A 23826-nucleotide genomic window follows, 5' to 3' on the forward strand; every position below is an offset into this window, starting at 1 on the left:
TGATGCCGCTGGGAATTCATCCGTCCCAACTTTGTGTTTCGACCTTTCAGACTCTCTCATCTCTGTATCTAATTCTCTGAAATGCATCGCTTTGCTGTGCTGTGGCGCCGCTGCTCCAATCAGATGTCAGTGCGTCAGAGGCGCAGTTGTCTGCGTCAGGAGCGCCTGTTGAGAGTCGCACCGAACACGTACAAGCTGTGGGCAACTTTTACTGCCTTATTTACTATTGCAGACTTGGCGTGAAAACTGATTTATAGACACTGACAAGTCCCAGTTGAATGTGTGATAGTGTTTGCTGAGAGCCAACAACTTTTCAGTCCCCGCAGAGGTCAGTGTGTCGTCACGCCTGAGCGCACAGCTCACATGTGGGCTGTATGGGCAGCTGAGTGACCCGCTGCGTCCTTCTGTCACCGTGATTTGACACAAGCTGGAGGACGGTGAACGCCCTTTTTTAAATTATTTATTTTTACAGATCAGGTTTTTCATTTCTAAAGGATAGCCAGCAGCAACAGGAGAGGAACCTGTACGTTTGCGGCAGATGGAGCCTCCAGTCAACCCGGGAGACCGCCCGGTGGAGTTGGAGTTAACGGTGGAGAATGTGGAGTCGGTAAGTTACTTCATCAATTATCAGCCAATTCAATAGATGACTGTTTATTGAATTAGTCCTGCAGGTATGTAACCGCATTAATATGATTAAAAACACGCAAGATAATCTGAGTACATACAGTTTTCTGAAAAATAATTGTTGCTGCATCATCCTGTATTAATCTAATATTTATTATTTGTTATAATAATTGTAAAATAACTGCAGTTATCATCAATAAACTTTTTTACTTTAATAATTGTAGTTTGATTATTGTGGTTTAATAATTGTGGTTTAACACAGGGAGATTAGACAAACTGGACCATTTGTAACATGATACCAGCAATAAGCATATGCTGTCCTAATAATAACTAACACCATGTGCTTTGGATTAGTTGCTATGACAACACATTTTTTTTTACTCTATTCTAACAATTGGTCATCTTGTATGCACGGTTATTTATTTAAAGTGATTTCTATGCGCGAGTAGTACTATACAAACCTCCTCATTCAAACTAAATAGGAAACATGGATGATTTCTGTTCTATCACAGTCTTCTCATCAATATGTACCAGTGTTTCCAACAGCAATTACCGCATTGCTTACTTTCCCTCTGCACTGGCATGTCCTTCCTCCCCCAGGCTCTCTACCAGTTGTACTTTGATCCAGACATGGAGCGTAAGAACGTAGCCCAGAAGTGGCTGACCCAGGCCCAGGCCTCTGCACAGGCATGGCAGTTCTGCTGGGCCCTGCTCAGCCCTGACAAGGTCTGTAGTCATGGTTCTGCTCTACAACCACTCCAGCTAGACATATTATATTTTCCACTATTTCTCTAAGGAACACTAGGCAGCATGAATGTCAGAGTTTCCCCACAGAATGCAGATCAGAACTGAAAAACATGGATATTTAATGTGCTGAGTTCAAAGCCGCTTCCTCATCTGATAGAATATGGTCACAGTGTGAGTGTGTCTTTCTACAGATCCCAGAGGTTCAGTTTTTTGGTGCCAGCACCCTCCACACTAAGATATCCCGTCACTGGAGCGACCTCCCTACAGACCAGCACGAGAGCCTCCGGACGCAACTCCTCTCCCACATCCTACACTTCTCCTCGGGGCCCAGAATGGTGCTGACTCGTCTGTGTGTCGCCCTCGCCTCTATGGCTCTTAACCTAATTCCCCAGGCCTGGTCCCAGCCTGTGGCAGACATGGTGAGGGCGTTCCAGCCGCAGAAACCCGACCCTGAAGATGGTGCAAAGGCCTCTCAGAACCCCCACGCACACTGTCTCGCCCTGCTGGAGCTTCTCACCGTCCTTCCAGAGGAGTTCCAGAGCAGCCGACTGGCTCAAGCGCACCGTGGCCAGCTGAGGGAGGCTCTGGCCGGGGAGTGGGCAGTGGTGTGTCCCATGCTGCGACAGCTCCTGCAGAGCCAGGACTCTTCGAATCAGGTGAAGGAGAAAGTGCTGCGCTGTCTGTCCAGCTGGGTGGGGCTGGATGTGCCGCTGGGGGAAAGCCAGGAGCTGGTCCAGGACTGTTTCACTGCGCTGTCCAACGCAGAGCTGTTCGACACCGCTGTGGAGACGATAGTTAACGCTATCTCACAGCCTGACTGCCAGAGGTGAGAAACACACAACGTTATGAGGTGACGTTAAGTTTATACTGTGTGTGTGTGACTCATAACATTTGTGTGCAGTTACGTTAATGCTCTGGTGAACCTGATGCCTCTGGTGCTTGGTCTTCATGACCAGCTGAAGACGGCAGCCCAGGACGGGGACATGGAAACCTCACATGGAATCTGTCGCATTGCCGTTGCTATGGGGGAAACACACTCCAGGTACACACAGATGGACACACACACAGCCCCTCCTTCTAACCAGGCCTCATTATTAGTCTTTTATTGCTTAATTTGTTTGTGTCTGACAGGGTTTTGTTGGAACAGGTGGACCACTGGCAGGAATATCTGGCTTTGGTTAATATGATTCTGTTCTGTACCGGCATCCCTGGACACTACCCTGTCAGTGAGACCACAAGCTCCCTCACACTCACCTTCTGGTACACTCTGCAGGTATGGACACTCAAGTAAAGATAAATAGAGGTTTTATGTTTCCATTAAGTTTATCTTTTTCCACATAAAATGTTTGTTTCTCCTTTAGTAAGAAATCACTCCAGTATGGTTTAACAAAGGATGTATACATTAGGTTTTGGTGGTAGGGTGGATTATGTGGATTTAAAATTTGTATGTTGTGCTAAATCCCAAACTAAGACATCTCAGGGCACTTAATACAGGAATGCAGCAATTCAGAGAATTGTAAAAACTACCATTTAACAGGGAAAACCTCAGACAGAACCAGGCTCGGAAGTGGCCAGTCATCTGTTTGAGCGGTTAGGGTGAAGGGAGAGCAGAGATGACAGATGTAAACTTCAGCTGAGGCTCCCAGGGAAACCAGATGGATGAGGCCGTGACGGGGAAGAGGAGGGTTGCATCAGGAGGTGTGAGAGACAAAATGACAGAATTATGATGACATTTAAAGAATAGGGACACGAAATTGATTGGCTCAAGAATGCAGGGAGAAATTGTGCATTGTGAAAATGAATTGGTAACAAGATTATGAATGAGTGATTTGACAACGTGGTAAAATGAAAGAAAACGTAGCAGGAGGATGAGCACATGTTGACCGACAGAGGAACGAAGATTAAACACGAGGGAGCAGATCTTCCTCATTGAATTTACACAGAAGCTTTATTTTGTTATTTTTTCTAAAAATTTCAGGATGACATTTTGTCATTTGAGGAAGACAGACAGGCAGTGTACCTGCAGGTCTACAGGCCGGTTTACTTCCAACTGGTGGACGTGCTGCTCCATAAATCCCACTATCCCTCCCAGGAGGAATATGACTCCTGGTCGTCTGATGACAAAGAGCAGTTTCGAATTTACAGGCAAGACAAGAAACTGATGGAAGTTTTTAAGAAGCTTTAAAGCTGAATTTCAGTCAAAGCCTTTGGAGTTAGAACACTTCATTTTCTTTCCAAAGTAGGAACTTAAAATACAAACCTGTTCCCAAAAAAGGCGAAATGCTGTGTAAAATGTACATAAAAACCGAACGCTATTTGCAAACTATGTAAACCCATATTAAATTGAAAATAGGCCAAAGACAACATATCAAATGTTGAAACTGAGAGATCGTATTGCTTTTTGAAAAAGATGTGCTCATTTTGAATTTAATGGCATGGTCACATTTAGAAAGAGATGGGACAGGGGCATGTTTACTGCATGACTTCTTCTTTTAACAACACTGTAAATGTTTGGGAACTGAGGAGACCAGTTGCTGGGGTTTTAAAAGTGAAATGTTGTCCCATTCTTGCCTGATATAGGATTTTAGCTGCTCTAAAGTTGTCTCCTTTGTCATATGTCATCTTGAACCCCTTCCCCTTACTGACCTGTTGCAAGTTAACCTTATTACTATGTTTCTTTGATTACGATTATTTCTTTTAAGTTTTTCGAAGCGTGTTGCTTCCATCAAATTCAAAATGAGCATAAAAGTTTTCATAAAACAATAACATTTCTCAGTTTCAACATGTCATATGTTGCTTTTATTCTATTTTCACTTTATTTTTGGTTTTACATGACTTACAAATCATCACAATCTGTTTTTAGTTACATTTTACATCGCGCCCAAACTTTTTTGGGTTGTATTTCAGTTTGATTAAAATGTAGTAACAGACATGACAAAAAGCCTGGCAGTGGGGCTGTACTGAGCACAGCAATCATTTAAGGTAGCGTTAGTATGTTCAAATTCACACCATAATAATGCGAGAATAGGATGTTTAGCAGAATGACGTTTGTCATATTTACAACTCTGTTGTCTCGGCTATTTGCTCTGCAGGGTAGACATCTCTGACACTCTCATGTACGTGTATGAAATGTTGGGAGCCGAGCTGCTCAGTAATCTCTACGACAGGCTGGGCAGACAGCTGATGGACCCTCAGCAGTCAGCAGTATGGCAGGTAATGTAATTAACAACTCCCACTGAGGCACTGAGTGTGAAAGTAGATGATCATACCTGTACAGCAGTGAATAACATCCAGGGATGTCATGCGGTGACAACTTCTGCTGTGATATCATATTGTTAGAGCCACGTTAAAAACACAAATACATTCTGTCCCGTCAGCACAACTATAATAATAAACCAACCAGCTGATCTGAGTGCTGCGCAGGAGAACTGAACTAATTACTGCAGCTAATTGCAACTAAATAGCAGTCGACGTCTGGAAAAGAAAGTGTCTCAATTTCTGTCATCTCTGTCAAACTGTCACTATGCACATTATATTTTTCTACCTGGTCAGATATCTGTTAAAATATGGACACAAGGCAATCACAGGCAGTAGACGTCAACATACTCTGCAACACATGCTTCCAGTGTAGACAGGAAGTTAAAAGATAACATTAGACTGAAGAGACAGAGGTTGGAGCATTTTCCTGTTTCTGAAATGCAAGGGCACATCTCAGTTACCTTAACTAAATCTACGTTTCCCTCCCTTAGTCCTTCTCACTGTAAACACAAGGCCAGATGAGGGGAAATAGCCTTTGTGAGGAAAGAGGAAAGGAGGAACTATAATTGTAGCGAAAAGAGCCTCAACGGTGAAGAGAGTTTGCACAGACAACGAAACATTCTGTCCAAATAAAAATAAAATCACATGATGTACTGCAACATGACCAAAGTCAATGTAAAATACTTCTGCATGTTTTCCCTTTAGTCACATTCATTAAAAACTTGTATTTTGTGAACAAATCCATAAAACTACAGTTTGTAAAGTTGCTCGGATAACTCAGCAATGCTTTATTGTTGGTTTTAGTAGAAGTTGTAATCATATATGTTGTAATATACATATATCCAGTCCAACGTCTACAAATGGTTCACGTACTAAAACATGTCATTTCACTGATTATTTTGAGAAATATGTTGCACCCACATAAATTTGACCAAACATAAACCATCAAAAACAATATCTTCTTATGTCTTTTATATACAGTTGATGCTTCTGAATGATTTCATTTAGCTTTTCTAGACAATTAATTTTATTTCCCCTGTGTGGTTTGTCATTTTATTGTTACTGTAATATGCTTCATCCTATTTAGTCTTATCTGAGCACAGATGTGACATGCAAAGTAGCTTGTATTAGTGAGTGACAGGATTCAGCACAAACATGTATCAGTTGTCACTGTCATCTGCAATCATTTCATTCCTTCTTCCTGGTTGTGTAGCTGCTGCCACCTCTCTCCATGTAACATCACATTTTGTTTCTCTCCACCTTAAGGACACTGAAGCTTTGTTGTTCGGCTTTCAGTCCATAGCAGAGACCATAGATGTGAACTACTCGGATGTTATTCCTGGTCTCATCGGTCTGATCCCCAGAATCAACATCAGCAACATCATGCTGGCCGACACCGTCATGTACACTATAGGTACAGACACCTGTTTTCTATTCTATACTGGTTTATTGTCGATTTAAATGTATCTAACAATTGATTTGTGCTCATTTATAATTCATATATCTGCTCTGTCATGTGAATTTTATTGTAAAATCCCAAATTCCTTCATCTCCCTTGATTTAGGGTCACTGGCTGAGTGGCTGGCCGACCACCCGGTGATGCTGGGTGGTATATTACCCATGGTGCTTCAGGGCCTGGTGAAGCCGGAGCTGTCTGTGTCCAGCGTCTCTACGCTGAAGAGGATCTGCAGGGAGTGCCGGCACGACCTCGGCCCCTACGCTCAGGACATCCTAACAGTGTCACAGGTCAGACACATAACCTCACACAGTCGCAGGACGTCGGTCACATGTGGTGTGACTGATGTTTTTGTGGTTGTTTTTTTTTCTGTAGGATGTACTGGTAAAAGAAATCCATAAGGTGAGTAAACAGGCGTCAACATTAACACTTTCATATTATTTTGTACACATCCTTCTCTCTTAGGGCAACACTTATGATGTGTATTGTGTATCTATGTGTGTGTCAATGTGTTTGTGTGTGTGTGCAGAGCAGCCAGTGCATGTGGCTCATGCAGGCGTTGGGTTTCCTGCTGTCCGCCCTGCCATTGGAGGAGATTTTAGGCCGACTGCACCTGCTCATCACCCCTCACGTCCAGCAGCTGGATACACTGGCCCAGCAGGAGGTAAATAAATAATAACTACAAATATGGGTACAAATAAAGCAGGCTGTATCAAGTGCATTATTATTATTTGGATGTTCGATGTAATTTAGTAAGAGTTTTCAGACTGAAAAACAAAGCAATTCTGCATCACCAGGAAAGCGTGGGTGTTGTTGGCTGTCAATAGTCTAACAACCTCCACAATTGTCATCATGTTTTAATTCAAATGTTCCTTAAATCCTGCATGAAAATGTGTGACACTGAGTCCTCTCCACTTCAAACCAGTTATAATGAAACGCAGATAGAAAAATCTATAACAGTAAATGAACAAAACTGTTATGAAAGTGTGCTCACAGGCACAGAAATATTTATTTGTTACATAATGTAAACCACTAATAACAATAATAATAGTCAGTAGTAGTACTCCTACAGTAGGAGTACTACATCCTTTAAAAAATATTCTCTTATCCCCAAAAAAATCTTCAGTTCATCAGACTGCGGTGCTCTTTTGTAAAGAGTACAAAGAGCATTTCAATGACACTATTATTCAGAGTGACCATCAGGAGTTCACGGTCTGTATCTGAAATGACTCAGACACTCACGGTTTGCTCTTTTTGCATCATCTGACACAAATTTCACAGTAACAACAGTAAAATCGCTCTGGCATTTATCAAAACGTGTCTACTATTTATTCTCTTCATCTTTTCCCTATAGCCTAATCCCACAAATAAACAGAACATCATCCACATCCTGGGCATGCTGTCCAGTCTCTTCACCACTCTGGACATCAACAGACAGCCAGACAGCTTAGAGGAAGGACCCGGTCCTGCACTCACACCCTCTCCAAGCACACAAAACCCTGTAAGCGCAGAGAAAAACGACAACACACCTTCATAAACCACTATTATATGAGTTTAAAATGTATAATTTTGCTGAGATCAACCTAAACTTCATATGATCTTGGTTTTACTATCCTGTCTATATCAAAATAAATTCTGTATTTTTTTTGTGTGTGTTTAAATTCAGATTGTGGTAGTGCTACAACAAGTGTTCACTCTGATCCAGACCCTTCTCAGCAAGTGGCTCCATGACTCAGAGGTGGTAGAGGTAGGAGGGTTTTCACTGCCTCCATAAATATGTATGTGTGTATCTGTGCATACATGATCTATCTATGTATGCGTGTTTAATGACTCACACTTGCTCACGGCTCTCTTTTCTCTCTCCCCTCCCCTCCAGGCAGTGTGTGGGGTTTTTGATAAATCAGTTCGAACCCTCCTACATGATTTCGGGCCCATGGTGGCTCAGCTTAGTGAGATGCTGGGCCAGATCTACAGCGCCTTCCCACAAGCCTCGGCTCTGGATCTGGCATGTCAGGTACACCTCCACAATAAAAACACATTTTCCCTCCGACTCTAATGAAGACTGTCTCGTGCTACCGAGATCACATGTCCATCTCTGTTTTGTTTTTCTTAAAGATGGTTCACATATTTGCTGCAGAGGAACATCACCTCTCAAACATCAGAAGCCTCACTGAAGTCTTGACTTCCACCACGCTCACTATATTTCAACAAGGTAATAAACGTCTGCGGAGAAATGTCTGCTTGTTTTAAACGGTGACTCGTCTCATCCTGTATTTATGTGGCAGGTCCGAGGGATCATCCTGATATTGCAGAGTCGTTTATGCACCTTCATGCTCAGGTTGGTTGAGCACACCTGCCCATCTTCATGCACATCTGGATCAGACATCATTGTCTATAACTACGGTACCTGTGTTCCCTCCACTGTTAGATCCTTAAAAGGAAGCCGGACTTGTACCAGTCTGACCAGTTAGATATTAAAGCGCTGTTTTACTGTGGTAAGTAACAGTACATATTTATACTGTATACAGAAATAACAAATGTGGGAATAATAGTTTGAACATCTTTGGGATTTATAAAAAATAAATGTATACTGTGTTTTTTTAGGGATTCTGTCAATCAAGTTCCCAGAGACACCCACAGTAAAAGCTGCCAGTCTGTTCTTTGTAAGTCAACGCAGAAATGTGCAATAATTAATATTACACCAAATTTCTTCTCTAAATTCAATTCATCATTCATCATCTCAGACAGTAGTGGAAGAAGTATTTACATCGTTTACTTAAGTGAAATTACCAGTCCGGCAATTTAACACTGCTCCATCACAACTAGTGATGATAATAATGATTCCTGGGAGAGGACAGAAGAAAAAACAAAGTTCTGATCCACAAATCCATTTTCAGTTTTTTTTATATTTTTCTCTTATCTCTGTTTTTTGATGAGATGTTGGATCAATTGAAATTGTTTTTAACCCTCCTGCTATGTTTGTTTCTTATGTACAGCAATGATGTTCCCGGGTCAATGTGACCCGGTGCATGTTTAATCATCCAAAAGTTGTCAGAAACCAAAAAAATCCTAATAAATATAGTTTGTACCTCATCACCAACACCATTACTAACAATTCAATCAGTTTTTAGTGGAATGGAGTTATTTACCCCTCCATACATCATAGTTCAATTAGGATAACTCACTCGTTTTCATGAAAAATTTATTTTTTTTTAAATGTATTTTTTTAGGTACACTGGAAAAACCTAGATATAAATTGCATTAGTCTACCATAACATGTATTTTTTCCTAAATTGTATTTGCATTTTGAAATTTTCTTTTTTTTCATGGGGTGATGTAGATAAATAGAGATGAGACACCTCTGCTGTTCAGGGTCATATTGACCCGCTCACTCAAAATCAAGCCAAATGAGTCATAAGGGTTGAGTTTCATCCAGCTCCTTCCACTTCTCCCCCAAAACACGTGTCCCTTCTAGATCAGTCATTTCTAGAATGACTTTCTGTATTGAGTTTTGAATGACCAGCTCAAAAGCTGACTTGATGTCTGTGACACGAGTCACCGCCGTCCTGGTTGGGCCTGGCACTGTCTTTACAATATTTTCGGCAGACGGTCTCGGCTGATGTGTATTGGGTGAGGATGACCGCTGTATTTCACGATTTTTTTGACACGAATGTCTCGCTTGGAGGAACAGGTCTATCACATTCCTCATCTGATGGTTCATAATCAGTCCCATTAGAATCTGAATTGACCTGAAGATGGCCTTCATCTTCAGACACATCCTCCTCTGTTTCACTGTCGTGATCAAGGATGTGCTCCAGAGCCTCCAGGGCTGTCGTCCTTTTGTTTCTGTCGCTCGTGTTGTCCTCCAGTAAGCTGCTGAGTTGTATCTGCAGAGTGTATAGTTGGTAGGACTCCTAAGCAACCATTTTGTATGTTTCGCCTCTCCCCTGCTAAGTGTGGGCGCAGTTTTCCTGCGGGAAAAAAAAAGGTTCCTGTCAAAATAGAATCTGTATTTCTTGCACAGGTGGGGGTAGTTAGAAAGAGAGTGTATGTGCGAGATTGGGATGAAATAGGTTGAGAGAAATGGGGTGAAACATGGTGGGAGGGAGTAAGAAAGACTGTCTCACATTTTCAAAGAAAGAAATGGTCTAAACTTGACACTTTTGACCCCTTTTAGCCTCCACTTTAACTGTCGGGTCAAATTGACCCGAACATCATCTCTGTAATATAAACCTGCAGGGAGGGGTTGCAAATACATGATTTTTTTTTTTAATTTATTTTACGTTGATTACACTAATTAAGGCAAGCAGAAGAAGTTTGATACGGAAAAAAGTACTTTAAAATATTTTTTCTAGATTTTCAAACTTGGAAACGGGTCAATTTGAAGTGCAACATAACAGGAGGGTTAAATGAAATGGTGTGAAAAGTTTATAGGGAAAATTCAGTTTGTTGGAGCATTTAAGGGGCGGCACAGTGGTGCAATGGTTACCATTATGGCCTCACAGCAAAAAGGTTCTGGGTTCAAATCCGGGGCCTTTCTGTGCAGAGTTTGCAGGTTCTCCCTGTGCCTGCATGGGTTCTCTTCGGGTACTCCGGCTTCCTCCCAACATCCAAAAACATGCACCTCAGATTAATTGGTGGTTCTACAAATTGCCTTTAGGTGTGAATGGTCTTAGTTTCCGTCTGTTTATAAGTGTTGGCCCTGTGATGGACTAGAGACCTGTCCAGGATGAACCCTGCCTCCACCCAAAGTGAGCTGGGATAGGCTCCAGCTCCCCCCGTGACCCTGCTCAGGATAAAGCGGGTATAGACGATGGATGAATGGATGGAGCGGTTAAAAACTCAATGACATCTGTAATGTGACCCAACTACTCCAATTTTTGTAAGACATCAGAGGACAAACGGGTTGGGGACAACTGGTTTAATTTCACAATATGTTGTGTTTTAAAAGCTCGTTATATTATCCATTGTGTGGATGTTAACGGTGTCAAATCCTTACGTGAAAAGTAACAGTAAAGCTGTCAGATAAATGTAGTGGAGTATAAAATGCAATATTTCCCCTCTAAAACGTAGTGTAGCGGAAGTATAATGTAAATACTCAAGTACCTCAAAACTGTACTGAAGTACAGTACTTGTGAAAATGTACTGAGTTACTTTCCGCCACTGATGGCAGAAATGATCTTTTGTCTCTGGCAGACAGAGTTCCTGAGTCGCTGTAAAGACATGCCCTCACTCAGTGACGTGCTGCAGAGGGACGGAAAGCTCCTGACAGAGACTATACTCCAGGTGAACCGCTCTTTAGATCCCAGAGGAAAATATCCATCATCAGAGTGCACCCACCGAAACGTATTCAACTCAGAGCATGCTTTTTATTCCTGAGATGGAGTCTAATATAAAACAGGCTCCACCACACTCTCTTCTAATGGCAGCGTATTGTACATTTTTTATTCCTGCCTCAGGCGGTTGGAGGCGGCTCTCCTCGCAGTCTGACGGAGCCCTTCTCTGAGGTTCTGCTGAATCTCAACAGACACTGTCCCGCCCTGCTGTCCCAGTGGCTGAAAGAGACACTGCAGACGCCGGGGTTCCCCTCGGCTCAGGTCTCCGCAGAGCAGAAACTCACCTTCAGTCAGCAGCTTCTAAGGTAAGAATAAAACTGTTAATGATGTATACACTACACAGCTTTAACAAACCTTTTTACATTAACAATGGATGGTATTGTGCATTTCGACATCTTTTAGCTCATTATTTTGGCTCTCTGGCCACAACGACTGCTTTTTCTGCCTGTTTTGCTTTGGAAAGCTGTTGAACAAGGTGGAGCAGCAATCAGCCAAATTACTAAGTTCCTATTAGGAGCTGATGCCAGGCTAAACAGAACTAAAAAATACTTTATATTTACACAATATAAAAAGCATGCATGTCCATAATTAACAGTAAAAACAGGTGGTCACATGTTAAACACTCTGAACTGCAGGGAAATTTTTTTTTAAAAACACGCTAATCATAAACTACTGGCTTATATAGAAAATGATTTACTTAAAATGACAAACACTTTAACATTACTAACTCTATGACAGGATTTAGGTGCTGTCTTCCCAATATTATGCTTTTTTTTTTTTCATATATCTCAGTCAACGTTATCTTGTCATTTGTGTCTGTCTCCCAGGGAACAAACCAACAAACGCTGCGTTAAGGACATTGTAAAGGAGTTCTCTCTGCTCTGCCGAGGTCTGCAGGGGTCTGGATACTCAGATTACTAGTCAGAGCTGCTTGTATTTCTTTACTTTGAGAAGAAAAAAAAAAAACCCACCCAAATCTGAATCTGTTTCAGCAATACTTGGTGCCATAAGACTGTTCAATTAGGCAGGTGACACTGGAAAACACAACACTTGGACTGAACCAACTCAAAACGAATTAAATGGACTGTTATCATGATAAAAGAGTCTCTGCAACATGTTTTTAATTAAAACAGCTCTGTCAGTTTTAAAGCAGGATCCTCTATCTCTCTGCCAACTAACAGAACACACAATAAACAGATCGTTTTGTTGCAGCTGCACAAGCAACTGTGTGTTTGTTCACGTATTTATTGTTTGTCTTCTGTTGCATAATGCTGCAGATCATATTCACACATTATCAAAATATAGAAACCCCCCCCCCTTTTACCCCATCCAGGCAGCGTCTTCTCTCTGTTACAAAGGAGAGCCTTTTAAAAATGTTACATCATTACATCATATAGCTTAGAACTCTTGTACACGTATACTTCTGCTAATATATAATAAAACAACTTCACTTCCACAACAGAAAAGAGAACAGGACCAAAAGTTTTGTAGCAGACAACATGTCGTGACAATAGACTGCTTGTTTTGTTTGTGTAGTTTTTTTTAGTTTTTTTTTTTAATCAGTGACATCACTGTGAGGGATGGCAGTTGTAGTTGGAGGTGGAGGAGGCTGCATCCTTCGTAGAAAAAAAAAGTGGATTTTAGCGTTGCGGTGGAGGTCGGTGCTGAGAGGAGAGAGTTCTGCAGGACAGTCTGTGAGGGTCGCTGTTCGACTCGTTTCAACCACAGCAGAGGCGGCTCCTCCTGAAGCAGTCCTGACCCCGGGCTGTTTACTATCGTATTCTTGTGAAGAGGTTCAACACTGACTTTGATTCCTGGGAAGAGAAAGAGATGAAACATTTAAATATGACAAATGGCTCTTAAATCTGCGATTTTGCTGATTATTTTGTCCAGAAATCCCCTAAAATATACCTCTCCAACTGATGTTTAATTAGTCAGACTTTATCAGTCTGTATATGATGGATACTGTCTGTAATGGGCTGATTGACTGTACCTTGGTGCAGCGTGTCTTACTGAAGACGTTCCAGAAACGTAGTGTCTCATCTCCAGCTCCTGTAACGATGGCCTCTCCATCTGGTGACACCGCCTGAGACAGGAGGAGGAGGAGGAGGAGGAGGAGGAGAGGAAAAGTGGTGAAGGAGTGAACAGTTTGGTTTGTGTATACTTGGAAATGAATGAACAAAATGCTCAGAGAAGGTCTCGAAAGAGAGATAAATTCCCGTGCTCAGTTCCTTCGTGCTTCTATATTTAAGAAGGAAACTGGAGGCCCTGCAAACACACACAGATGTTTTCAACTACTGTCTGAATATAGTCCTCTCAGGTCAGGAGCACAGTGGGCGGAGTTATGCTGAGAATAACATGATGTTACCAAACTATGTCCAAACCCAATGGTCCTAACAACAACTGTCAGGTGGGACGATGTCAATCAACCACCATTTATACACACCACAAGGTCCTGAGAGGAAGTTCAGTCAAGCATAATAGAGAGATACTGGAGATGTTGGGATTTCTTTACTTGTACAAAGTTACTCATATTTCTTAACTCCCACCAGATATCATGCATTAAATGGTGTAATGAGTTAAAATTCCCTCCATTTAAACTAAACAGAATACAACATTTAAATGCTGCCCCTACTTTAATGCATTAGATGTAAGATATAAACACTCTCAGGGTCCACTCTTTGTACTTTAAGTACATTATTGAAGTATTTTTAAGTACATTATTGCACGTTGTCACGATGGCAGAGGGTTGTAAAATTTAAATCCAGGAGTTTAATTTATAAAAGATCATTTTTAAACTGGGCTATTGCTACTTTTTCTTATGTATAGTATCTGTATACATCTTCCACAACAGGAACATATATGTAGAATATATTTCAGCAACCACAAATAGGCATGTGTTGGTCCTCTAGTGAACATGCATGGCCTCTCATTGAGACATGTGTTCATACCAGATACAAGACTCTGTAGGAGTGTCCTGTCAGCTTGGCCACCTGCGTTAGAGACGGGTATTTCCACACCAGGATCTGGTTCTGAGAGTAGCCGTGGGTGCTCACCTGGAAACGAAGAACCAAGAGTTAGAAGAAGTGGAATATTAGAAACACACTGTGAATATTATTTAATTTAATACAAAACCAACACTGGCCAGAACCTCAAAAATAATTTTTAGTCAACGCATCTCAGCAAAAACTAAACCTTGTGTATTAAAGGTGTATTATGACATCATGTCTTGCACAGCTCATACCGTTGGTGACGGCACATAAAAAAAACCAAACACCTCAGAACAGGACAATAGCTCGGTACAGAGACGGCTTATACATTTCCTGAGTGTGCGTGTGTCCTCACCAGTTCGTTGGCATGTTTGGACCAGGCCAGGTTGCAGACCTGGGAGCCGGTGTCGGTGCTCTGCAGCGCCTGACCCGTCAGCGTGTTCCAGAAACGCAGGCAGCGGTCAGCTGTGCCGCCACCTGACGCCAGCAGCCCGTGTTGGTGGGGCGACCAGGCAATGGCCTTCACTGCTGCCAGGTGGTCACTGTACTGCTGCACGGGGAGAAGACTGGAGCTGTTCCACACCAGCAACTGGGCAAGAGACAAGACGAGGACAGGAAGGATGTTTTTGGGGTAAGACATTTTTTTTTTTTTTGCTAGATCATTAAAGCCTGAATTAACTTACTCCTACTAATCCTTTGAACCAGTATCAAGATGCTACTCTGAATCCTTCCTTTGTTGCCTCACCTTGTTGTCGTTGCCTCCGGACGCCAGGTGCTGGTGGTCAGGAGACCATTTGAGACCACACACTTCTTGCCGGTGACCTTGCAGCCTCCTCTCAGCAGAGGGCGGCGTTCTGACGTCCCGCTGAAGGATCACTCTGTCGCGGCTTCCGGACGACAGCTGCTCCCCATTCCACGCCAGAGCACCTTGGGCACGAACAGTGGGAGGGGAGGGTCTCATGTTTCACTGCGGCTGTCAAAAATCCACCTGGTGTTTCTTATATGTTCGTAAACCACTGACACTCAAAACTCTGGATTCTGATTGGCTGGAAGTTGCGGATTAACTTCGGGCAGTTGGTCCGTCTAACTGGACGCCTGTTCTCAGGCCAAGGACCCCCAAACTGATAGAGATGGAGCAGGGTCCCCCTACTATATATATTGTATCAAATTGTGTTTTATATTAAACTGAGCCTAGATCCATGTATAAACATACCTTCTCATTGTGCATTCAATACTAAGCAGGCATAAGTCCATACACTTGGCATAATAATATACTGGCCTCAGTAGTTGGCTGTTGTGGATAGGAGCTGCAGTGTTTTAGCCAGCAATATCTTGCAAAAATGATTGCACAAGGATTCGTGGGTGAAGTAAATGTCGTTGTTTTTTTTCATTAATTTGTTTTATTTATTTTTTTACAACGGTATCCTCTTTTCAAATAATATTGCGGCGTGCGTCCTTGTGTCTGGGATTCTAGTCAGCTGGGGACTGAATAGGCTCTCTGTCAATCACGGGGAACCTGACAGAGCCAACATGCAGCCTTGTGATTGGCTCAGCAGCGATAGGGGCGGGGCCTCCTCTTTGTGTGCGGGAGGCTTTGAGGGACGGGTCCAGGCTAGTCTCGCCCTGTTAGTGAACCGGTGCCCAGCGTGAGAGAGCTCCGGTGTGTCGCTGAATGTGTGCATTTCTGACTGAAAGATAACATCTGCCTCCATTTATCCATTCGGTACAATATGTTGGATTCATGTTAATGTGCATTTAAAGACACAAAGCACATTCACGCTCTCATTCACACCTAAGGGCAATTTGTAAAACCACCAATTAACCTGAGGTGCATGTTTTTGGATGTTGGGAGGAAGCCGGAGTACCCGGAGAGAACCCACGCGGGCACAGGGAGAACATGCAAACCCCGCACAGAGAGGCCCGGGTTCAAACCCAGAACCTTTTTTTTTTACTGTGAGGCCACAATGCTAACCACTGCACCACCGTGTGAATCATATTAAAGTCTAAATCCACTTCTTTCCTCTGTCTTCCAGCTGTGACTGACCTACTCGGGCTGAGTGGCCCTCCAGACTGGTCAGCTTCCTCCCTCCGGCTGCGTCCCAGATCTGAACGTAACCCTTGTGGGTTCCAACGGCGACCAGACTTCCCTGACGGGTGGGGGGGGACATCAAATACAACTTTATTCTTTCCATACTTTCCTCTCTATGAACACTTACTCTCTGTCTTGTAACAGTGTGATAAATAAGTAGATGATGAGATTAGGCGGCCTCACCCTCTCGTTCCAACAGACAGATGTAACAGAGTCTCCATCCACAGAGAGGTCACATAACCTCGTCACCTGTTAATATAGACATAACACACATAATCAAACACTTCAACTTCCATCAGTTTTTACCTCAAAAAACAAAAGTGACAGGGTTTATGGGAAACGTAGTCTAATTATGAGGATTATGCTGCAAATCTTTCCACCTCCGTGCATCAGTGTAGTCATACATGTGCGTTCAATTAAATTAGTTTTACATTTCCTCACAGTTGTAAGAGAGAGAACTTTATTTTGGAGCATACTTTATGTGTTGAATTATTATTACTATTATTATTATTATAACAATTTAAAGCAATTATTTTTTGCACAGGATGTAGCCTCTGTATTCTATATAACAGCCACAGATTGTATTTTAAAATGGTCACTTTTATGACTCGGTTCTTATTAACTTTGACATGATGTTTTTTTTAAGTTCATGATAAAAAAAATTTTTTTTAAAAAAGCTCTAAAATATTTCTGGCATGTACAGTATGTTCATTATCATAGGGCGTAATTACATATAGCATATGTTCGTTCATTAGATAATAGTTAACGAAAACATATTCTATCTTTTTCCGAGACTTGCGGCTTTTGACAATCCCCGTAACTTAACTGGAAAAAAAAAAAAAAATGCACGAAACTGCACGCAGCATCGCAATTTTTGAGAAAAAAAAAAAAAAACGCAGCAAAATCAAGGATATGAAATCGCGGAGGGACAAGATGAGACCGGACACACACACACACTGTATTTCTGTCATCTGCGGGGCTGCACCGGGTGACTGAGGAGAAATCCCGCGGTGAAACTCGTGACGTCTCTTTAAACCCTGACCTGGCTTGTGCAGGCACTCCACAGGTAGACGCAGGCTCCCAGGCCGACGCTCAGCAGGTTGCCCGCTGACCAGTCTACCAGGTTGAGGTAGAAGTCATCCTGCAGCTCCGGAGCGTCCAGCACTTTGAAGGGGATCTTGGAGATCTTTCGGGCCGGTTTGCGAGGGGAGCGGAGCAGCTTGTGACTACAGAAACATCAAGATAAATAAATTTAAAAACAAAAAACAAACAGGGAAAATCGACAGAGCTGAGTACAGTTTAAAGCACCAGTTCTGTTCGGCGTGCAGCGAGTGGGACTCTTCATACCTCTTGTTACTAAGTGGAGAAAGGGAGTATGGTGAGACTTCATTATCGCTATCGAAAGGCACTCTCTTAGTGTGGACAGTGTACTGCAGAGAAGAGAAGCACGAAGAAGAATCATATTCAGAAAGTGAAGCTGAATCCAGGTCAGTGTTTTCTACTTTTCTCTTCATTCATCAATTACGATGCGTGATGGACCAGAAAAGGATTTTATAGTTGAGTCCCATCATTCTACCAAACCACAGGCACTACACATCATATTATTGACCGCTTCGTGACCTGTTGTTTATGGAGGACAGAATGTTTTGTCCTTCAGGTTTTGGACAGTTAAAAGTCCAGGATCGTTAATGAATAAGCTTTTTTTTTTTTTTTTTACATGATCTGTACCCTAAAAAGGCTGCGAGAGTCTTGAGAGAGGACTGCGTGCCGCCGTTCGTCCGTGTGAGGGTCTGGCACCGTCTCTATCCCGGCCCCCAGCAGCTCGTTCCTCAGCAGGGCAGCGTACGCCACAGCATCTGGAGGAGGGGCGGCGGTTGAAAGCGGTGATGAGACACGGATCAAGGCTTTGAAATATCAACGGGGGGGGGGATAACACATCGGAGGAAAGGGGATCCCCGACCTTTGCTTGAATCTGAACTGGCCTCCTTTGCTTTGTGGTTCTGGCTGGGAGAGCGACAGTTCTCCTGCAAAGGAAGGGAAAGGGACGTCAGCTGTGAACCTCAGCCTTCATTACTGCTGTTACTGTGTTTACGGCACAGCATGACAAGTCAGGCGAAAGGCTCACCGGGCAGACAAATAAATGAATAAACAAGCTCACGTTGGCGTAGTGGAAGTTGATGCTCCAGTTGCTTCCAGCGCGGGTGGGGATGAAGCGGTCCCCCGACTTCACACTGACAGGACTGCAGGTAGCACTCACACACTGTTTAACACCAACAACACAGGAGCGGTCCAGTGAGGTTACTGCAGGGCAGTGATTTTCATCATGCACTCACTTCTGTCAGTCTGTGTCGGCGCACAACCCCGTTTCTCCAGGGTGGTGCATGCACCACCACCACCACCATCCTCCTCCTCCTCCTCCTCCGGACCTCACCTTGCTCAGGCGGGCCTCCGTCGGCAGGTTCTGGTGGTTGATTTGCCTCAGCAGCCGTCTCTCGTACTCCTGGTCCATCTCTTCAGGGCTGACGACGAGCAGCAAAGGCCCCCCCCCCCCTCTGCTGCCCTCCCCGCCCGCCCCCCCCTCTTTAAACCTCCGCTCCCTCCCGGTGAGGAAATCCGCAGCGGACCCCCATCTCTGTGGAAAACCGGTAACCTTAATTCACAACAGAAAACCAGCGGTGTAAAGACACAAGCAGCTCTTCAAAGCAAAGGTTGAACACGAACCAAATGGCCTGGTTTAAACCTCCACGGTTTAAACACCAAGTCGGCGTTATTATCGGCGTACAGTGAAACGTACACGGAGCCCCCCCCCACCCCCCTCGATTTACACCGGAAGGCTTCACGGTTAATGACGGCCGCACCGTTGTCATGGCATCATGCTCGCGCGCACAACAACCCGTTTACAAAGCGGTGTAACAAACATCAGCTGACGACCCGTCGGCGACGCTTGTCTTGTACGTCTTACCGACTGACGACGGCGGCGGCTCAGGTGACCAAGTCAACCGTCATCTTCGGTCGAAGAGGTCGGCGCCGCGGCGGGGGGAGAGTCTGACGTCGCTTTCCTCCGAGGAACAGCGGTGCGTCCGAATGCCAACGCCGCTCGCTGGTCTTGTTTATGTTCACGAATAAAGATGGCGACCGAATCAGCTGGAGCAGAAATTGCTCGGCTGACTTCTGCTGTCTGTGCAGTCAACGCGGGGCACGACTCAACAGCGACGCCCGCTGGCCACATGTTGTCACTAGAGCTGGTTATTCCCTGCAGGGCCACAGTGTGTCGCTGCTGTACTGCACAACAATTTACGTAGCGCTTCCAAAATCCAACGTGAACGTTTTAAGCGGAAGTAGAATAACATAATTATATATAATTTTATAAAATATATACATTTTAATTGATGGCATGTTTCATAATATATATTCTATATATAATATGCAAAACATTTGTTCCTTGTTTCCTATACTAACAATGCTGTCCATATTTATAATTTTATAAAATTATTTTATTTAATATATAAAAAAATAAAAATAAATAAAAATAAATAAATAAATTTAAAAAAAACATATATATATATATATATTTTTTTTTTTTTTTTTTTTTTTTTTTTAAAAGAAACGTTTCTTGAAACGAGCTTGATCTCAGGTCCCTCTGAAACAGTTAAAAACGCTGTTTTCCTACTTGATTTGACCTTTTTTGAAAAATACTGTAAACATGCATTTTAATTGATGGCATGTTTCATAATATATATTCTATATATAATATGCAAAACATTTGTTCCTTGTTTCCTATACTAACAATGCTGTCCATATTTTGTCACCTTCATCAAATGTGAAAGCCCAGTTAGTCAAAATTGAAGGTTACTATTCTCTATCTCTCTTCTCTCTCTCTCTCTCTCTCTCTCTCTCTCTCTCTCTCTCTATATATATATATATATATATATATATATATATATATATATATATATATAAGCCACTATTCTGCATATTTAAAAAGTTAAATAAGATACTAAAAAAGACAACACAATTTCCTCACACTAAGTCAAGACACCAAAAAAGTGTGTAGGGAAAATAGTCCTCAGGCCACCAAGAACTCCAAAAGTCATGGAGACTCCTGTAGATAGATTTTAAATGAACCTGCACACAATCTGCATTGTCATTAAAAGTTTGTGTGTCCAGCAGATAGCGAGGGTACTGATAGCATAAGCCTGCCTGAGGGCCCCCGTGTGAACGTGACTTCAAAGTAAATAAAGGTCTCTTGCATTTGCCCTCATTGATACTAAATTTTCCACCCACCCCTGCCAACAGTACCGGAGAGCACACTTTGCAAATAAAACAGGCAGATAGAGGTTCACTCTTTGAACTCAATCTTTGTGTGGGTTCTGCTCTGGGCACTGAAATGGAGACAGACACCGGAAGGCTGCCCTGATGCAGCCTGGGTTTTAATGAGCCTGGCGGACATGGTAGAGTGGAGACAAGGCATCTTTGGTGGCACCCTGAGATGCACGTAGGCTCTTCAGGCCACGATGCCCTTTGACATACTGCTCAGCTGGCTTTTACATATCAGCCGACCAAGTGTGAGCTACACACAGACACTGTTTACAGATCATCTCTGATTTCCTTTCCCGTGTCTCTTTTGGATTCAGACAGTACTGTAGATACTGTAATCAAGCACAGTTTTAGAGTTCTACTTCACATGCCCGCCTCCAATTCAACCTACTTTAGTTTGTATATTGCAGAGAAATATGACTTCAAATATCAGCTGTAATAAGATAGGTTCATGAAAATAAAAAAAAATGTTGAGCTCAAAAAGATAAAATAATCAAATAAGATGCTATCCATTCATTTTAGGTATCTGTTATTTTAAGATAGCAATTTCAACGGTTCATCCATTACTTTTTGCTGTTTTCACCATTTATCCACCATTTAGTGTTCATCAATCACTTTTAGCCGTCTGTTCTGCACTTATACCCCCAAACTACTGCAGAAGTACCAATTCAGGTGCACACCTGTAGTTCCCTCACAGAAAATGTTTTCCACCTGGACCCATGTGATCACATGTTGCAACAAGTGGGAACCTACATGTGCTTCTCATGTTACACCATGAAGATGTTTTTTCATCTTTCAAACCCATTTTATAATTTCTCTTGGGATGGGTACACAAGCCTTTTGGTTCAGAACCACTGGACTAAAATTAAAAACATAATTTTTTTACTTTTAATAGATTTTGCTGATAATCCGGTTGTTCTTCAGTGAGATATTGAACTGTTAATAAAGTATTTTAGACTGTTGTGTTGCGTTCCTCTCCCGGACACGTGATCACATCTATTACACATGTTTACTACATGTTGCAACACACTATAACATGGGAATCTACATTGGCTTCACACACTACACCATGAAAATGTTCCTAAACCACGTTTCACGTGCACAATCACATGTGTGGGCGTAGCCGCTGCCTTTTTCAAGGGGGTCGTGTGTCTCTCCCCCCCCCCCCCCCCCCCCCCCCAATACTGTGAAAATACCAATCTGCCTCCTCACCCACACACACACACACACACACACCAACAAAATGAGAGTAGAAAATATGTCAAATATATTCTCCTGTGTCGATGCTTCTGTCTCTTGTCATTTGCTGTTTATTTTCAATTTATTTCCCATTGTGGAGGAAAACCTGTTTGTGTGTCTCCCCCCTCAGGTGCTCCCTCCTTGATTAGGTAGTTGGCACCATACGTCGGGGTGTTGGTCCGTCAAGTGGGCAGCCGGACATGGGAGTCTTTTTTTTTTTTTTTTTAGACAGTATAATAAGTAACCGATACCTGAACAGGGAACAGCTTATTTGAAGAGGCAATAATAATAACCGACACATCAGCTGACTGTTACTGTACAATGTACACTTTATAGACTTTTAGCTACGTTAGCTATTCAGCGCCCGCCTTGTTTGGCTTCTGACAGATTCAAAGTCTAATTATTAATGTTAGACAGTGTTATGGAAAGAATTCCTGCAATATCAGTATGACATTTTTGGACATTTTCGATGATATGATGTAGTGTGACGTTTTATATATATATATATATATATATATATATATATATATATATATATATATATAGAGAGAGAGAGAGAGAGAGAGAGAGAGAGAGAGAGAGAGAGAGAGAGAGAGAGAGAGAGAGAGAGAGAATAGTAACCTTCAATTTGGACACAAACTGGGCTTTTACATTTTGATGAGGTGACAAAATATGGAAAGCCTTGTCAGTATTTTGCTGATAACTCTCTTCTTTATTCAGTGTGATTTCGACCATGTAATGAAGTATTTTTAGACTGTTGTGTTGCTTTGCTGAAGTAAAGGATACGAGCACTTTCCCACCGCTGTAAATTACGCACTATGGGCCTCTCTGTGCAGCACACTCCATTTTTACACATGCCATACACGTGCATACATGGGGACACAAAGGGACACGAGCACCGAGCATGTACTTACAAGAAGCTATCTGACCATCATCACATTCTGCTTTTTAAGACGGCCCAGTCACAACAGCCTCTCTTATCTGCCTCCTCCATCATGTCCACACAGACCAATGTGCAGCCAGGTAGAGCTTACCTTGGTCAGGGTGGGGAGGGAAATGCTGCAGCCTTATCGCTCCTGTAATACAGTGCAGTTGAGTGGGCACAGAGGAAGCCGGGCCAGTGACGCTGTCAGATCCTTACTGGAATCCACAAAACAACAATAGGACTCTGAGTAATCTCATCTCTTGCGCAATGACAAGAAAAATAACACTTTCACTATGATGAAAAATGGAAAGAAAAAGTTGACTGTAAGGCTGTAGGTGTTGAGAGCAGGCTCAGCATTTTTATTTTTTTCCAGTTAGACATCTAGAGCTTTTAGATAAAGTTGTGATGGAAAAGTAAGTGCTGTTGCTTAATGAACGGAAGTCTGGAAAACACAGAGGCAAGGTTTTACTGTCAAACAACCATCTTATCTTCAGATGATGTCAGCAGTGCCATATGTTGTTTGATCAGTCAGACACACACACAGTGCAAGCCCTTATTGTTTACTTATGGATTTGAGGGCACCTCAAAACTTGGATTCAAGTGTAATTTCCAGCAGTTTTAACATTTATTTGAACTGTTTTTAGGTGAAAAATAAAAGACCACATGTTAAATGTAACCTCCCAGGTCTCAGATCAAGATGACCTTTGCATTGCGCTTCAGTGCGAATGTTTTGTTGATGTCACCCCTACAGATGTGGTGTATCTGATGTTTTCATAATGTGTAGGCCTCCCTCTCGCTCGGTTTCGTTCCCCTCCACCACAGACTGCTGCCGCTACAGCACACGT

General features: G+C 42.7%; 2 protein-coding genes across 2 annotated transcripts; one reads left to right on the forward strand and one right to left on the reverse strand.

Moving 5' to 3' along the window:
* The first annotated feature begins 81 nt into the window (after positions 1-81).
* On the forward strand, positions 82-12525 carry LOC138207461 (importin-13-like). The gene is made up of 21 exons (XM_069164684.1): positions 82-607; positions 1225-1350; positions 1563-2197; positions 2273-2413; positions 2503-2644; positions 3350-3516; positions 4464-4584; positions 5896-6043; positions 6194-6375; positions 6461-6487; positions 6615-6749; positions 7440-7586; positions 7752-7832; positions 7962-8099; positions 8201-8297; positions 8371-8423; positions 8514-8580; positions 8690-8748; positions 11282-11371; positions 11545-11726; positions 12249-12525. The coding sequence occupies exons 1-21, from the start codon at positions 539-541 to the stop codon at positions 12340-12342; spliced, it is 2901 nt and encodes a 966-aa protein (XP_069020785.1). The 5' UTR covers positions 82-538; the 3' UTR covers positions 12343-12525.
* A 97-nt stretch (positions 12526-12622) lies between these two features.
* Positions 12623-19677, reverse strand: fzr1b (fizzy/cell division cycle 20 related 1b). The gene is made up of 14 exons (XM_069164686.1): positions 19463-19677; positions 18932-19132; positions 18659-18760; positions 18461-18524; positions 18229-18356; positions 17848-17930; positions 17543-17726; positions 16684-16749; positions 16456-16558; positions 15157-15338; positions 14767-15000; positions 14373-14477; positions 13415-13507; positions 12623-13235 (listed from the first exon to the last, which is right to left on the reverse strand). The coding sequence occupies exons 2-14, from the start codon at positions 19007-19009 to the stop codon at positions 13194-13196; spliced, it is 1464 nt and encodes a 487-aa protein (XP_069020787.1). The 5' UTR covers positions 19010-19132; positions 19463-19677; the 3' UTR covers positions 12623-13193.
* Positions 19678-23826: the final 4149 nt, after the last annotated feature.

This window comes from Embiotoca jacksoni, unplaced genomic scaffold, assembly GCF_022577435.1.
Source record: "Embiotoca jacksoni isolate LCO1_2020_lvr unplaced genomic scaffold, fEmbJac1.0.p SCAF_31, whole genome shotgun sequence".
NCBI lineage: Eukaryota > Metazoa > Chordata > Actinopteri > Embiotocidae > Embiotoca > Embiotoca jacksoni.

What these genes read in the sequence shown, in the direction of transcription:
- LOC138207461 (XM_069164684.1), top strand. Translation starts at nt 539, where the DNA reads ATGGAGCCTCCAGTCAACCCGGGAGACCGCCCGGTGGAGTTGGAGTTA. An exon ending in TCACAGCCTGACTGCCAGAG is followed by an intron (nt 2,198 to 2,272) that starts GTGAGAAACACA and finishes ATTTGTGTGCAG; the next exon opens with TTACGTTAATGCTCTGGTGA. An exon ending in TGGTAAAAGAAATCCATAAG is followed by an intron (nt 6,488 to 6,614) that starts GTGAGTAAACAG and finishes GTGTGTGTGCAG; the next exon opens with AGCAGCCAGTGCATGTGGCT.
- fzr1b (XM_069164686.1), bottom strand. Translation starts at nt 19,009, where the DNA reads ATGGACCAGGAGTACGAGAGACGGCTGCTGAGGCAAATCAACCACCAG. An exon ending in CCGGAGGCAACGACAACAAG is followed by an intron (nt 15,001 to 15,156) that starts GTGAGGCAACAA and finishes TCTCTTGCCCAG; the next exon opens with TTGCTGGTGTGGAACAGCTC. An exon ending in GTAAGACACGCTGCACCAAG is followed by an intron (nt 13,236 to 13,414) that starts GTACAGTCAATC and finishes TTCTCTTCCCAG; the next exon opens with GAATCAAAGTCAGTGTTGAA.